Here is a 17,447-nt window from a genome sequence, read left to right on the forward strand (position 1 = left end):
ATATATATACAGGTCAGGAAGCAAAAGTACAGACAGAATATGGCGATACAGACTGGCTCCAGGTTGGCAAAGCAGTGAGACCCAACTATATACCCTGCCCTTATTTATTCAACCTATATGCTGAATATATATTAAGGACAGCTGGATTGGAAGTTGATCATTTAAAACTGGAGGAAAAGGGGTCAATAAGCCTGAACTATGTTGATGACACTACTCTGATAACCAAAAACACAAAGAATTTGGAAGCTCTAATGATAAAAGTCAAGGAGCAGAGTAAAAAGCTGGGACTAAAATTATTATAAAGAATAATAGACTAATGACAACAGGCAAAATAACCAGCCTTAGAACTGATAATGAAGATACTGAAGTTGTAGTTAATTGATCCTAAAAGACAGAAGCTATCAGCAATCAAAAAATACGCCACAGACTACCACTTGTAGAGCAGGAATGAATGAATGAATGAATGAATGAATGAATGAATGAATGAATGAATGAATGAATGAATGAATGAATGCTATGATGTGTCTATACCAGGGGTAGGCAACCTCGGCTCTTTTATGACTCATGGACTTCAGCATAGCTGACTCAGGAATTCTGGGAGTTGAAGTCCATGAGTCATAAAAGAGCCGAGGTTGCCTACCCCTGGTCTATACCTACAAAAATTACAATAGGGCAAGCAATTATATAACCTATGACATAGAACATTCTCTGTTCTATGGAAATAAAACTGAACTTTGAAGAAGTAGTGTAGGAAGAATGTTGATGCTTTTGAACTTTGGCATCAGAGAAGACTTCTGAGAACATGGTGGTCATAATGGAAAAAAATCTATGTGGCTACTAAGAATCGACACTCACGTGATGGTACATAGCCAATCAAAAGTTAAAGAACATAAGTTACATATAGTAAATGATTGTGTAAAAAACAAATACTGTACATCTCTTTGCAGATGGTATGCTAAGTATTCTTAAGAATCTGCACAGAGACAAATATCGGTTGTGCTTTAAATAAAGTACAGATCAGAGTGCAAAAATCTCCATCGGCTATATAACCTGAAGATTCTTTCAGTTTGTGAAGCAGCAACCTTCTCACCTTCCTTCCCTTACCTTGAATGCTGCCAGCCGACACTGTTAAAATGTAGAAAATTCTCAGAACAAGTTGCACAATGGCCCAGGGGTCTATTCAATTAAAAAGAAGCAGTGGGAGGTCTCACACAGAATACCCAAGCACATGGGGGCTGTTAAGTAGCTCTTTGGATCCTAGCCACTGTTTCAAACGTCGTGTCGTCGTATTGTTGGAAACTCTCCCAGTCTTAAAAGGTTCAAACAATAGCATATATAACTTTCCCCTCATAAGAGTAATGGAAAGGATGTGTTGAAGAACAATTTTTATGATGGAAAATGTCAATAATCGTCCTGGCCACTCTGAGCAGAGAAGCATCCTCTAGCAAATATAATACATAGCTAAGCTTCTTCTTAATATGAAAGCTGGGCCAAACCAGTAATTCCACTTTCTCCTCGTCTTTTCTGCTCCGGATTCGGCAAAGATTGGATGCTCTTATTTAAAGGCAGCAAGCATCAAACCTGGCTAGCATGCATCTAACAGCTCTTTTTGAAAATCTACCCACTTAAGTAGCAGTCAGTGGGGGGAGAACAAAAGAATGGAGCTGCTTGAATGCTTCTAAAAGACAATTTTTCTGGGTGTTTTTTTTAAAGTCTTTATTTTTCTTAATTTTTATATTAAATTATATTATATTAATATAATTTTTATATTAAATTTACATAAAGTTCAACAACATGGATGAAATGGATTATACTGCTATGTATGTACTTAGTCTTAGATGTATCTATTCTATTCCTTCTCCCTTTTTTTCTTTTATTACTTAACTTTTTCAAAATATAAAAAAGAAAAAAAAAGAAAAAGAAAACAACTTAGATCTCTGCAGAATTCATTAAAAATCTGTAGTTGAAAAGGCTATGGCATTTATCTGATAAAGTTAAATGCTTGGAGAGCATTTTGCTATGCTTATAAGTTCTTAATCATCAAATCTAGTCTCTTTTTATTCTGGCAAAATAAGAAATAATCTTTCTTTTGGGAAGGATTTGGGTCTTGTTGCCCTTAGAATAGTATATCTACAATGAGTTTGGAAAAGAAAGTTGAGATAACAAAGAGAATTAGGCAACTGACCTAGATGCTCTGCATCTAAATTAGATGATCTAAAACTAACTAAAATTTGATCCTAGGAAAAACCACGAACCAGCTTTTTTCCCCCCATCCATAATTTTTTAAGGAAAAAGAAACAAACGTAGAACCCTATCAGGTTAGCTTTGTTTTTAACCTCAGTTAAGTGCTCGAGGAACAAATTTAGACCATATATTATCTTCCAAGGGCTCATGACTTGTGAACTCCCTTTACCCTATTTAGTCTGCTGTATTCAATTCAGTTTAGTCCGGCGTACTCATCAAATGCTGTCCTGCTTATGTGCTGCACCCTAGATGAATTCTTAAGTAGAAGTTTTCCAGTTACGAAATGTTGGGTTTTCTCTCCTAATCAGTATAAATGGCTGATTAGGAGACAAAAGTATCATTCAGACTATTAGATATGGACACACAAAGTAGAATTAAAGCAATGAAAACCTGAACTATCTGCATCCTATATAAACATTTGATCTTTGTCAAGCCAGCTTTTCCTTTAGCAAACTAGCATTCTTCTCAATAAGTTGTTGTTAGCTGCGAAGTCGTGTCCGACCCATCACGACCCTATGGACAACGTTCCTCCAGGCCTTCCTGTCCTCTACCATCTTCTGGAGTCCATTTAAGCTCACACCTACTGCTTCAATGACTCCATCCAGCCACCTCATTCTCTGTCGTCCCCTTCTTCTCTTGCCCTCAATCTTTCCCAGCATTAGGCTCTTCTCCAGTGAGTCCTTCCTTCTCATTAGGTGGCTAAAGTATTTGAGTTTTAGCTTCAGGTCTCAATAAGTACCTTTATATATAATCACTCTATCCCATAGGCACAAAGACAGGAAAGAAATATACATATACATTTATTTACTGTCATTCCTTTTCAGAGCATCAGGAGAGTCACATGTCTACCTATGATGGTGTCTGCATCCAGTCTCTTTTCCCTGTCCTTATTCCCTGTCCAACCTAGAACTAAGGAGAAACTTCCTGACAGAACAATTAACCAGTGGAACAACCTGCCTCCAGAAGTGGTGAATGCTCCAACACTGGAGGTTTTTAAGAAGAGACTGGACAGCCATTTGCCTGAAATGGTATAAGGTTTCCTGCCTGAGCAGGGGGTTGGACTAGATGACCTCCAAGGTCCCTTCCAACTTTATTATTATTATTATTATTATTATTATTATTATTATTATTATTATTATTATTATTATTATTATTATTACAACACAACTGAAAGACCTAGGAACTTGAAGATACTATCGCATCTTAAATATCCATGGACCCCATTACATACACTATTCCTGACTTTTAAAAAGATGGTACTGTTAGTCCTATTATAAACTTTTGGAAAAAATAACAAATCTATTATTTGGGATATCACTCCACTCATCAAAAACATTATTATAATCCTTAGTACTTACTTATGAAACAAATACATATTAAAGATAAGGTAAAGGTAAAGGTTCCCCCACACATGCGTGCTAGTCGTTTCCAACTCTAGGGGCCGGTGCTCATCTCAGTTTCAAAGCCAAAGAGCCAGCGCTTGTCCGAGGACGTCTCCGTGGTCATGTGGCTGGCATGACTAGATGCCAAAGGCGCACGGAACGCTGTTACCTTCCCACCGTAGTGGTCCCTATTTTTCTACTTGCATTTTTACGTGCTTTCGAACTGCTAGGTTGGCAGAAGCTGGGACGAGTAACAGGTGCTCACTCTGTTACGCGGCACTCGGGATTCGACCCACCAAACTGCCGACCTTCTGATCGACAAGCTCAGCGTCCTAACCCACTGAGCCACCACGTCCCTTATATTAAAGATAAAGAGAGCCAAAAATGTATTTTTGCTATTGCATATATACTAACAATAGTTCAAAAGTTAACAAAAAATACTCAAATAGCTACCATGCCATTTTCCCTTATAAACTGTTCCAAATGAGCCTGATCCAACTCTGGTTGACAGCATAACTTCACTTGCTTCTATTTCCCAATAATAGCTTGAATCCCTCTGTCCGCGTGGTCTCTGCAAAACAAGCAAGTATTTCAGATAGCTTGATGTGGAATCCATGGTTTAAGATTCTGGGAATTCTGGGAGTTGAAGTCCACAAGTCTTAAAGTGGCCAAGTTCGAGGACCCCTGTTTTAGGAGTTCATTAAAAGCATATATGAAATATGTTTCATGATACTTGAATACACAACCTGTATTGGCCATACAACATGCAAAGTTGAATTGTGAATTTAAATTCTGAACAGAATGTAGTGTAAAAAATGAGGATTAAATTATTAGCTTTCTGTTCAGAAATCTGTGGATCATCTGATAATTTTGTTCCCAAGAAAATGTTTCAAGCTACAGAACTTACCGTGCATTCTTTTAAAAATAAATGCAATTTCATTTCTGTTCCTCTGCTTCTTTGCTAATACTCACTGCATTATTGCCAATTAGCAAGATTTACTCTAGCTCAAGAGCTACTGTTACAATTCTAACATAGAAGGTATAAGAGAATACCTCAAGTAAAAGTAAGAAAAACATTTTATTTTATAAAAGCCCTACGTCTTTTGTTTAATTTGATTAAAGGATGCTAGTGCCTATCCTCTTCTTACCCTCTTCTTTCTTTGAACAGTTATGGAGAGGGAAGATCTATTGGAAGCTTTGGGATTTCATCTGCAAACTTGCAAATAGAATTCCAATCAGGCATGGCCAGCTCTACATCGTTCGCATCAAGGGTGCCTATGGGGGCCTGGGCAGGAGTGGGACAGATCTGAGGGTCTCTGGCAGAAGGAGGGTCTCTGGGCCAGGGCCAAGGCAGTGGGTGCCGTTCCCTCACTGTTTCCAGGATGGCTTTGCGGGCCACATGAAACCACTTTGCGGGCCAGATCCAGCCCCCCTGGGCCTTGTGTTTGACATGTCTGAGATATACTAAAGAGAAAACACCAATTTTGACAAGCTCATAACTTTTTTAAGAAACTCACATAATATTCAGGTTAAGTAAGAAACATTTAACTATACGCATATACAAATCAAACTTGCATGTGCAGATATCTGATGTCTGTATTATATTCATTTCATGCAATTATATTTTTATACTTACTATTTTTTTTTCTTGCGGATTAGCTCCTGTAGCTCGCTCTCTTTGAGCCGGAACTGGTGTTTTAGGCTGTGACCACCCTGTTGGACTTGTATTGTTGGGGCTTCCTGACATAGCTGGCGGTGATGCTTCAAATATTCAAAGAAAAAAGTAATAGATTCTAATAATACAGAACGCCTTCACAAGCAAAGATTGTAGACAATTACTGGCATGAAACCTGCATATATGCCATATTGTATAAAGACTAAACAGCACTTGACAATATTAATGCTAGCTTATACTGGTCAGCGACATTCTAGCACTTCCTATGTAGAATAGAATAGAGCTGGAAGGGACCTTGGAGGTCTTCTAGTCCAGCCCCCAGCTTAAGTAGGAGAACCTATACCATCTCAGACAGGTGATTGTCTAGTCTCTTCTTAAAAATCTCCAGTGATGGAGCGCCCACGATTTCTGGGGGTAAGCTGTTTCACTGATTGATTGCCCTCACTGTCAGGAAGTTTCTCCTTAAATCCAGATTGCTTCTCTCCTTATACAGATAGTCCTCTGTTTAAAAGGTAAAGGTAAAGGTTCCCCCGCACATGCGTGCTAGTCGTTTCCGACTCTAGGGGCCGGTGCTCATCTCCGTTTCATAGCCGAAGAGCCAGCGTTTGTCCGAGGACATCTCCGTGGTCATGTGGCTGGCATGACTAGACGCCAAAGGTGCACGGAACGCTGTTACCTTCCCACCGTAGTGGTCCCTATTTTTCTACTTGCATTTTTACGTGCTTTCGAACTGCTAGGTGGGCAGAAGCTGGGACGAGTAACAGGCGCTCACTCTGTTACGCGGCACTCGGGATTCGACCCGCCAAACTGCCGACCTTCTGATCGACAAGCTCAGCGTCCTAACCCACTGAGCCACCGTGTTTACTCCTCTGCTAAACACCGTGTTTACTCCTCTGCTAAACAGCTGCCCTGTTTAGCAACCATTCAAAGTTGTGATGGTGCTCAAAATTACTAGCAATCCTCGTACTTATGATCACTGTGGCATCCCCCGATCATCACATGATGTCTCGTTTAACTACTGTCACTTAGTGACGGAGCTGCCAGTCCCAACTGGAGTCATAAGGCAAGGACTATCTGTATACACTACTTGCTATATGCAAAATAGAGCAGAACATTCTGTCTGACCTGAGTATTCTGGATAGTTTGAGCATTTCCAAAAGTGCCAGTTTCAAGATCATTTTGACACATTTCCCGTTTCCCAAGAAATACATTTGGAGAGGAATGAATCTGGAACATTTGAAGTAGTCCATTCTGGCAGGAAAACTGAAAGTTGTGGGCTGCTTCATTTCACACTTTTAAGGAGTATCTAGTTACTATATTTTAGTGAACACACTCACCAGATTCACTGTGACTACGTATAGCATCCTGAAACAGAGAGAAAAAAACTCTTTCAATATATACTTCTGTGAGAAACAGAACAGAGTAGCAACTGTCTCTGTAAGAGAACCTGACTCAGCAGCTCTGATTTTAGACGTCAAAACATCAGCCAAGACATATAGAGAGAAGGGATGTTGGCAATTCAAAGCACAAGGAACCCTAATTGCACTTTCAGCAATTATAACATGCTTAGCGTTCAAAACTTTGAACTTGAGGCCCAAATTATTTCTTTACAGTTTGTACAGGAATGTCAAAATAGTTATCCACATTTTTGTGCCCTGCTTAGAAATTATTTTAATAAGTCATTTATAAGCAATCCAAAATAGATAAAGCAAGAGAAGAACAAATGCATAGGACGGTTTTAATATTTCAAATTCATTTTTGCATAAAATGGTTTTTATCCTGGTGTCTCAGGGGTGTCAAACTGCCAGTCCACGGGCCGGTTGCATCATGCGGAGGCCGTACCCACCCCAGCTCTGGCAATGCAAAAAAAGTCACGATACGTCACAACACGTCACACGGCGAGTTTGACACCCATGTAGTGTCTAAAGCAGATACTTTGCTGAAAACATAGCAACAGGCTGATCTGTAAAAAATTCAGATGCCCTCCAGCCTAGCACTGCTGCAGCTGAGCTGGTTTTTCTTTCTCTTCCTTAATGTTACGCATGCTAGTCTATGTAAACATGCACAGCAGTGATCAAACACACATTTGTACTGTTCCTCATCTGTCCAATACCATCCAAATTAATATTTGGATAATTGACAGAAAGACATATATACTCTGGAAAAATACTCTGGAAAACAAACAAACCCAAGGTCAAAACGTGGGCAAAAAAAATGGCTTGAAGGCACTTCTGCTGTTGATGAACTTGTCTGTCCCTGTAAATTGGCTACAAACCACTCAGAACTTTTTGAAAGATAAGTGGGTTTGAGAATACAATCCACAAAACAGAAATAATGAAGGTTCAAACAGTTTTGTAATAAAGCTGTGAAAAAGTTGAATGGAATCCTGTGTGAGAATTACATAATCTATGAAAAGATTCAGTTATAAAAAAGACAACTGGGAACAACCTCAGGTCCTAAGAATGATGTATAAAAACAGCTTATTTATTGTTTTCACTTTACTTTTGCAAGGCATAAAAATTGTGTTTCAGATAATCAGCGGAGCTTCTAAAACAGTTCTTGCACATGTGTAAAGGGAAAAGAGCACGTGCACACAAGGTTCACAAAATGATGCCTGTCGGACTGAAAGCAACTATTGCACATTCTTGTAGATTTATGTAGAACACAGGTTGTTTTTCCAATATTTTTTTAAAAAAACAATTCTATTATCAGTAAGACATATAACCAAGGTCCCAAATTGCTAATGCTAAAAATAAATGGCTGTATTTCAGCCATTTTGAAATTATACCAATTTCAAGTTTTACCAATTTGAGAATCACTTACTTTCACTTCAATTATGTATTATGTATTCTATTTTAAAAGAAAACAGTTATGCTGAAATCTTACTTTATATAAACTGAACTGTGAATGCAGATTCCCATTCAACTACTTAGTGAGAATCTATACTGATTCCTCAGTAAACGGATGGCTATTTCTGGCTCTATTTTTGTATATGTATTTAACAAGCAATTAGAAAATATAAGAGGATGACACTGAAATGAAAAAGTTCAGATCTTAATCTGTAGTGCTGTACTGCAACTGAAATTCTACTAAATATAAACAGCCCTGATTTTTGTATTAGGGTCAAGCAAACATGCCACACTAGTACTTCAATATGAAGTTTCAGTTAATTCACTCTAATTGGGTCAGCTGTTTTGTTAAATGAACCAAGCAAAGGCATCCAGATAATACCTACTCTTCCCCTTAAACAGAATCGTCTGCACCAGGACCTGGGAGAAGCATTCAGGCTGTTATTCTAGTTCAAAGCAATGAGAAATAAGAAAAGAACAGAAGGAGTAGTAAAAAAAACAGTTTCCAGCTGCTCAAGATGAAAGAAGTATAGAACAGATTTGGGGGGTGGGAGAAGAGTTAATGTAGTAGCTAAGCGTAGGTTTACATTATCTAAGAACTGCAAGAATTTTAAAACTGATGCAATCGCCTCACAAAGTTAGCCAAGCAGACCTTCCATGGACCATGAAAGTTCCTGAAAGGGAAGTTCTCAAAATTATCTTCTTCCTCCTCCCCAAAATTGGAGAGTAGTAAGATTCTGCTGTAAGCCAAACTTCCAGGCAAAACAAACCAATGGAAAAGAATTCAAGTATGTTGTGAGTAAACAAAACACCTAACTTTATAAGAAAAACACGTGGAAAAAACCAACAGTGCAAAATCAAGTAGAATTAAACTAATCAATTACATTTCATTTCTCAAAAATGCCCAACTTCATTCAATGAAAAATCAAGGGGGGAAAAACCCACAAAATTATCATGGACTCCATGGAAAAATCGCACACCCCCTTTGTTCACCTCAATACTTTAGGAAACATTTCATTGCTTGTTTAAGCATTTCTAGGTGTGAGAACATAACCTGCCCCCGACCTTCGCTCCAGAAAAGGCAGATCAACACAAGTACATGAATACAAAGTAAAACCCACATTCATGGAATCAGAACAAGGAGCTGAAAATTCTAACATAGCCCTGTCTCTAACAATTGTAAATTCTGTAGCTACTAGCTGAGGACATTTGAAAAACATGTTGCCTGAGAAATGTTTAAGAAAAATATTTTTTCTTAGGGAGGGCACAGTGAATAAATGGCATACAATGTAGCTTAATGGTTTAGAAAATCAGAAAAAATGCATCTGAATGAAACCACTTTATGAGTTATTAAGTAGACATACAGTTAGATATTGTAAAATACCAACTAAATAACAGGGAGTAAGAATACCTCAATTATCTGGTTATCCACAGGCATAGTAGTACTGACCATGTGGACATTTGGGGTAGAAGTGGATCTCTGTCTTTGGGAAAGGGAACATTCAGGAGAAGGATTTGTTCCACTGAAGGTGAAGACATGAGGTGTAGAATATCTATGCTGAGAACTAAGGAGAGAAAACAAAATTATAGATGCATGCTTTTGTATAAAGAGATTAGCATTAACTTGTGAGAATCTGTAAAACCTATTTAAGAATAAGAAGTTTTATAATATACTTCTCTAGAAATAAAAAGTTATTCCGGAAATGAACATAGTTTCACAACTAATCCATCTTGGGGTTTTTTACACCAGAGATTCCCCTCCTCCACATATGGAGGAGCATCCTAGCAATGTCCCACATGCCAGGGGTGAGAACTACGAGTGGTGGACAGGAGGCAGGTGCAGTGAATGGTGTGCATTTGGGAGCTTGGGCAGGTATGCACTGTGCATCCCTATTGGCTGGGGCCTTCTTTCCCAGAAAAAGGCCCTGGCTGTGGTGGCACAAAAGAAGAGCACAGCTGGTAGTAACATGTGGTGTGCTGGTGTGGCAGTGGGTGGGGTGGTGCAGCAGGTAGTCCAGCAGATAGGTGGGTGAGGAGAAGTGAAGTGGAAGCACTTACTCCTTTAGATTGAGAGGCAAAGGAATCACTTCTTAACTTACAGTGACTGCAAAGCTACACTACTTTGCGGACAGCCTGAAGTATTACTGAAGAAGTGAATCAATTTGAGATGAAGTGTTCTTTCCAAAACACCTTACCATTTTACACGAATGAAATTTGCCCAGAAATTCATAATGATTTTTTAAAACATCAGTTTATGTCATTACTGCTATGAATGTTGTCAAAAACAGTAACAACCTAACACAATACAACTTAAAAGGGCCACTTACTTAACAGGCATCCGAGACACAGATTCACGTATTCGCCGAGTCATCAAAGGAGGTGCTGAGATACCACTATCACCAACATTTGAATGTGGAAATAATCTAAAATCAAAGCATTCGAAGGATAAAATTACTGAATTCAAGAGATCTTAACATTTCAACCAGGACAACTGTGTTGTCTTCTTCAAAAAAATCATCCTAGGAAAAATCATAATCAATTAATACAGTACTTAAGTTTAACAATGCATTTGCATGGGACAGTATGCATAACTAGAAGGTATTGTGCAAAACATGATTAAGCAAAGTAGAACTTAGCATGATAAACTTAGAATTCTTTTACCAACACAATCTTCTCTCATTGTTTTTCTTGATAGCACAGTATCTTAGGGAAGGGAATAAGGAGTTATATTCTGGTTCTCATGATTTTGCCCAGGTTCGCCTGGTGCCAGTTGCGGCCCTATCTGGACCGGGATGCCCTACATACAGTCACTCATGCGCTCGTGACCTCCCGGTTAGACTACTGCAATGCTCTCTACATGGGGCTGCCCTTGAGGACCACTCGAAGGCTTCAGCTGGTGCAGAATGCAGCTACTCTCATGTAACACCTCTTCTCCGCGAGCTGCATTGGCTTCCAGTTGCCCTCCGGATGAGATTCAAGGTGCTGGTGATGACCTATAAAGCCCTAAATGGCATGGGTCCGGACTACCTATGGGAGCACCTGCTGCCAGCATCAGCTTCCCATCGTCCTGTGCGCGCCCACGGGGAGGCCCTCCTTAGGGTTCCGCCGGTTAGAGACTGCTGGCAGGTGATTCCCAGGGGGAGGGCGTTCTCTGTGAGTGCGCCCACCCTTTGGAACGAACTGCCGATGGAGCTTCAGACTGCCCCCGACCTTCGCTTGTTTCGCCGGGACTTAAAAACCTGGTTGTTTGAATTGTCTGGCCTGGACTGAGGGATTTTAAATTATATTAATTAAATTAAATTAAATTAAATTAATTTTAAATTTTAATTTTTAATGTTATCTTAATTGTGGGCTTGTATTAATTTTATTTTATTTTATTCTCTCTTTTGTATTGTTTTTAACTTGCCCTGTGAACCGCACTGAGTCCTTCGGGAATAGGGCGGTATATAAATTCAACTAATAAATAAATAAATAAATTTATCTTGAGAATATGAGTTTTTATAAACAATTAAAGCTATATCTTTGAACAGATAATATAGACAAAATGCTTCTGTTTGGAAGTACAGAGTTGTGCATTTTTTATTAACAGAATGCTCTATGTCATCTCACGTGCTCCAATCTTCTTTTATTTATATATTTATCTTGACTGTCTCAATCTTCAACTGCTTCACTCTTCACATCTCTTTCTCTCCCTTTTTCTTCTTAATTTACTGGTCAGCCTTGTTTATAAGGAAATGCCCAGTTAACCCTTTACTTAAATAGAAAGTAACAGCACATGTATGTAATTGGTAGAATGCAGATGTGCATCTTCATTGGATTGTTACTATGTAATAGTGAAGAGGCTTGCATAGCTGAATAATGCAATGAGCCCTATGCTATTGGAATATTCATTCCCAGAAGGGTCTTGTGACAGGAAAGTCATAAAAAAGGGAATCAGACTAAATGCAATCTACTGGAGAAAGAAACGGTAACCTGTTCTAGTGCCCTGACAAGAAAACCACATGGACATTCGCAACCACAAGATATCAATATGATACTGAAAAGACAAGATACCCTGATTAGAAGATCAGCAATAAACTCCTGGAGAAGAGCATATTGCAAGTATAAGTAGCACCAATATTTATTGTGTGGCTAGATTAAAACCAAAAGGATGTGTCAAGAAGCAAAAGAAAAAGTTCAGTGCTGCAACCTCAACAAGATTGAACACTGAATTCTGGGAATCAGCACACTGAAACTTGCTGGAATGATACTTCACAGAATCAAGCCTTCTACTGGATGCTCCAAATCTATGTTCCAACCACATGTGCAGAGGAAGCAAACTTTCTGTGACAACTTGCAGCACTTTGTCAACACAAAACCAAAAAGAGACTTATCATAAATTATAAGTGACTGGAATGCCAAAATTGGAAATAAAACAGTATCTGGAATAATGGGAAAATTTAGCCTCAAACAAAACAAAGCAATAGAGTTACATTTAAATAAACAGTGCTCCCCAAATGGAGGATAAAAATGGGAAAGACAAAAGAGATTTAAGAAACAAATTTTAAAAAACGAAGGAAAACCTTTAAACAAAGATGGGCATAATAAAAAAACAAAAAAGGAAAGATCTACTGAAGAAAGAAAATATAAAGAAAAAATTAGTCCAAATATATTGAAGAATTATAAAAAAAATATCCAAAAATCAAATATACAAAAGTTTGATTACTGAATTGGAACCAGATATTCTGGAAAGTGAATTTAAATGGGTTTTAGAAAATACTGCTAACAATTAAATTAAGCTGCAGAAATTGATAAAATAACAATCAAATTACTTAAAATTTGTAAAAATGATGCAGATAAAGAACTATATGTGACTTTTTACTGGTTATCAAAAGCACAGCAATAACCAAAGATTGAGAAATACCTGTTTATCTTGAAAAAGAACAATCTGTAGAATTTCACACTACAGTACTGAATAATTGCACATATCTCACTCACATGCCAATAGGATAATGCTCAAGATTTTACAATCCAGGTTTCAACAATAGATGGAACATGAACTGCCAAATGAACATGCTGGATTCAGAAAAATCAGAGGCATTCAGGATCATATTGCTAAGATCTGATGGATAATAAAAAAGGCAAGAAAATTCCAAAAAAGATGCTTATATTTTCTCTATTATACAAACAAAGGCTTTTTTGACTGTGAAGATCACAACTAATTATAAATAGCCCTTAAAACATGGGTGTACCTGTCCAACTGATTTAACTTTTGAAGTATTTTTATGATGACCAAGAAACTACAGTACAAGCAAAATACGGAGTAAAAGAGTTGTTTGGTACTTGAAAGATGATGATAGACCTAAATCAAATGTTAAAGTGCAGAGATATCAAATTGGCCATAAAGGTAGAAATCAAGGCCTTGACTTTCCCAGTGGTAAAATGCTACTCTGAAAGCTGGACCATCAAAAAGATTGAACAAAGAAATGCTTCTGAACTATAGTTACTAGAGAAAATTGTTTAGATTACCTTGGGAGAAAGGTATCAGGTGGATACATACTATCACTGATGACAGAAACATGAGCTTGTAAGAATTCAAAGAAACAGTTACTGACAGATAATCATGGTGAAATGATAGCACCAAGTTGGAAGTGACTGAATAACTGAAAAATGACAAGGGGGTATGGAAAATTTTTTGGATTCAAACAACTTTGAATTTGAGGCTCTCCCAACAGTTACTTGGAAACATGCTATTTCAGGTTTCGGGGGGGGGGGTGGATTTCAAGTTCCAAAAATTATCAGAATGATTGAAACAACACATAATGAATGCAGAACAGCCATTCTGAACTCAAAGCAAACCATTTTGATTTTAAATGCTTTTGCAGATTCCTTACAAAAGGAGCAACTTATTACTCTATCACAAGAATCATATTAGCTTTAGCAGAGATCTTTAGTACAACGTCAGAACTAGGACAAAAAAAAACTGGCAAAGAAAACAGTAAAAAATTACCAAAAGACTAGTAGACCTTGCTCACTGGTTCGTTAATTATAGTTTACTGAACAAATTTGGCTTAGCTCAGACATGGAAAGCTATATGTCACAATCTATAAAACGCTATGATTGGATTCACCACACCAAAATCAAATAAAACACATTTTGCTTTTCCATGTTGGCTGAATCAGACTATAAAATAAAGTTGTTAAATTAAAAGTTGTTTTTAGATTCTATATAAGTACTTTGCTTTGTATCTTTGAGCAACACAACATACTATAAATTTAGCTATAAAGCTGCAGCAGTGAGTGAAATGACAAAGATTCTAAACAAACAGGCGGGGCAGCTAATTTTACAAATACTTTTCCCCATTCCTGATAATACCTGTTGAAACAAGCACCAGAATTACAAACAAAAGAAAAACAAACAACTGAGTACTTTAGGGAAACTGCACTGGCAAAGCCTAGCTCCTGCCAGGTGTACTAAGGACAAATAAAAAGTGCAAAAGATGTAGCTAGAGTGCGTGATTAAAAAGACATGCACATAGTTAGCGCATATCAAATCACAGATTGAGGCATTCTATAGGAACTAGGCCAGGGGTAGGCAACCTCGGCTCTTTTATGACTCATGGACTTCAACTCCCAGAATTCCTGAGTCCCAGAATTCCTGAGCCATAGTGAGCATAGCTGACTCAGGAATTCTGGGAGTTGAAGTCCATGAGTCATAAAAGAGCCGAGGTTGCCTACCCCTGAACTAGGCAAATGAAATGCCAATATCAAATAAAGGAGTTTTAAAGTTTCAGAAAAATTCTCTGCAGTTTTTACACAAAAGTTTAGGAAAAAAATCATCAAACAGGCAATTCATCAATAATAGGGTGACCAGCTTTTTTTTTTTGCTTTTTTTTTTCCAAAGCAATTACTTCAACAAGTCCTTACAAGAGTTGCCGGATATTGCTCCAGTCCACACACATAGTTGGAACTTTTGTGCTGCAGTGCTCGTGGAATTTGTAACCGCAGGTTTGGCATCGGAATCCATTTAGTAAAAACTTCTGACAGATGTCACAGTATGCAAGCTTCAGAAACGTTTTCCGTGCCTAAAAAACAATTGCAATTGTTTTGTCACTTATGTTGCCAATTATGAAGAGCAAACAACTTTCAATAAACGTGTTTTCAAAAACTGATTTTAGTTTATATTTTCAAATGGTTTCCGTATAGTTTCATGGGCACTGAACTTTTACAACAATCAGCAAATCATGATCAAATTTGAATAAGCACACAGAAACAAATACATACGCAGTTTTCTATCCGTTTGCATGTATATCATACACAGAAGAAATTCTCAAACTTTTCTTTAATTCCTCCCCCTCCCCCCCCAAAAAATAAGTACATATTGCATTTGCTCACAGTTACCTTTTCTTCTCACTATGTACCACATCAATTGCAAAGATTCTTTGAGGTTCAACATACCCAAGGGGACATAAGTTTCAGGGAGGCTGAGCTGTGCTAAATTTACAGATGGATTAAAAAAATGCTCTGAGTATCTTTATATATCCTAGCCCAGGGGTAGGCAACCTCGGCTCTTTCATGACTCGTGGACTTCAACTCCCAGAATTCCTGAGCCAGCATGGCTGGCTCAGGAATTCTGGGAGTTGAAGTCCACGAGTCATAAAAGAGCCGAGGTTGCCTACCCCTGTCCTAGCCCAATGAAGGCATTACTAAATGAGAAAGGATCATGAAATTGTGTGTTCCAATCTTTATAAACTGATGACAAGGGCTTTTACATCATACAGAGAACTGCACATTTCATACAGAGGATTGCACGGTCAGCAAACTTTAGTGTCTTTCTTTACAGCTTTTTCACCAATTTTCAGAAGTTTCAGAAAAAAGAGCTGAAACCGGCATGTCCCATGCTCCCTTCTTACTTTCATTTTGTAATGCCTGTACTTGATTAGTGAGAGTGTTCAACTACAATCATTAGACCAAGACTGGAAGAAGCACTAAGCATAGCAACTGCAATGATTCAGGTGCCTAGAGGATCATAACACAACACAAATTAGTGTATTTTCTGCCTCTTGCTTCGTGCAAGAAAAGGAAGGTCAGAATATCTTTGACTACTGTGTTGTATGTATATGTATATGTATATATGCACCAGGAAAACCCATTCACAAATTTGCTGCTAAGAACTATAGAGGAGCATAAAGAATGGAAAAAATATTAAGTGGTTAAGAAAATTAGTTTGTGTTATTTCCATTAGTTAAAAAATAACTTTCAAACAATGTAGACACTGACGCACGGATCAAAGGAGGAACTCTGTAGTTCACCTGATTACTTTAGGTATAAAATCTAACTATAACTACACTTGTGACCATCTTAATGGACATTAAAAAAGGAGAGTTTTTAAACTGCACTTGATAATTCTTAATCTTGCAAGGAAAAATGTCCAATGCAAGCAAGAAAAAATTGTAGGAAAGAAAAAGACAATATGCTACAAGACTAGTGAACAAAACAGTTCATTTTATTTCAATATTGGAAAGACCAGAAAACTCTATATTATAGCTTTCTAATTTACATGTTTATTTTGTAAGAAGACAATAGGATAAAGTCTGTATAGAAATCTAGCAGCATTGCTTTCCGTAAAGCATTTCCTGTTTTATACATACAAAAGATCAACCTACGAAGTTATGTGTTGTAAGTGGAACATGATCAAGGAAGTCAACTTGTAATTCTTCTCCAATCAAGGATGCAGCATCTGTACCCCAATCCAATCGTGCTTTTTTACTACAAAAACAAATAAAACCTCTTAAATATCTGCAAGCATTCACTTTCCAAAGATGTTAGAATTATGCAAAAAACAATTTGGAAACTTCATTTATTTCAAATAATAGAAACAGAACTACCTTAAGATACACATGATAATATATTTACTTTCTAGGCTGAAGTATTCAAAAACTGCAAGCAACAAGACTTAATATTATACTTGTCCGTGGATATCTGCTGGGAGGCCAAAGGTGGCACGTGGTAAAACATATGAAACATCATCATACAAATACCATCATTTTGTAATTAGGTCAGCCATCAGTACAGTATACAAACACATAATTTTTGCACTTCCGTATTGATGTCATTGTATCTGTTGTTATTTTGACATCTTCACTAACTTTGTTAAAGATGGTGCTGCAGCAGCTATATAACCACTTGAACCTTAAGTTATCTGGAATATACATTCAGGAGAAGAAAGGAAACTGACATCCATGAATTGGGCTTAACGTGGCCTTCAGTATAAGCCTTAGAGGGGCTGAAGTTATCCTCTCCAGCAGCCTGGTGCAGA

At 37.7% G+C, this 17,447-nt stretch overlaps 1 protein-coding gene across 8 annotated transcripts in view; it reads right to left on the reverse strand.

The window, feature by feature from the left end:
- RAF1 (Raf-1 proto-oncogene, serine/threonine kinase) overlaps positions 1–17,447 on the reverse strand; it is a 54,461-nt gene that overhangs the window by 10,898 nt on the left and 26,116 nt on the right. For 7 of the 8 annotated variants that reach the window (XM_081320453.1, XM_081320456.1, XM_081320458.1 and 4 more), the window contains 8 exons: positions 16,795–16,897; positions 15,056–15,213; positions 10,478–10,573; positions 9,562–9,715; positions 8,537–8,596; positions 6,639–6,666; positions 5,263–5,387; positions 4,080–4,197 (listed from right to left, as the gene is read on the reverse strand). In XM_081320453.1, coding sequence (XP_081176579.1) covers positions 4,080–4,197; positions 5,263–5,387; positions 6,639–6,666; positions 8,537–8,596; positions 9,562–9,715; positions 10,478–10,573; positions 15,056–15,213; positions 16,795–16,897 — 842 coding nt within the window. The remainder of the gene's footprint in view (positions 1–4,079; positions 4,198–5,262; positions 5,388–6,638; positions 6,667–8,536; positions 8,597–9,561; positions 9,716–10,477; positions 10,574–15,055; positions 15,214–16,794; positions 16,898–17,447) is intronic. The other variant, XM_081320454.1, reaches the window with a different exon arrangement.

The sequence above is a fragment of the Vipera berus genome (assembly GCF_964194415.1).
Source record: "Vipera berus genome assembly, chromosome: 2".
NCBI lineage: Eukaryota > Metazoa > Chordata > Lepidosauria > Squamata > Viperidae > Vipera > Vipera berus.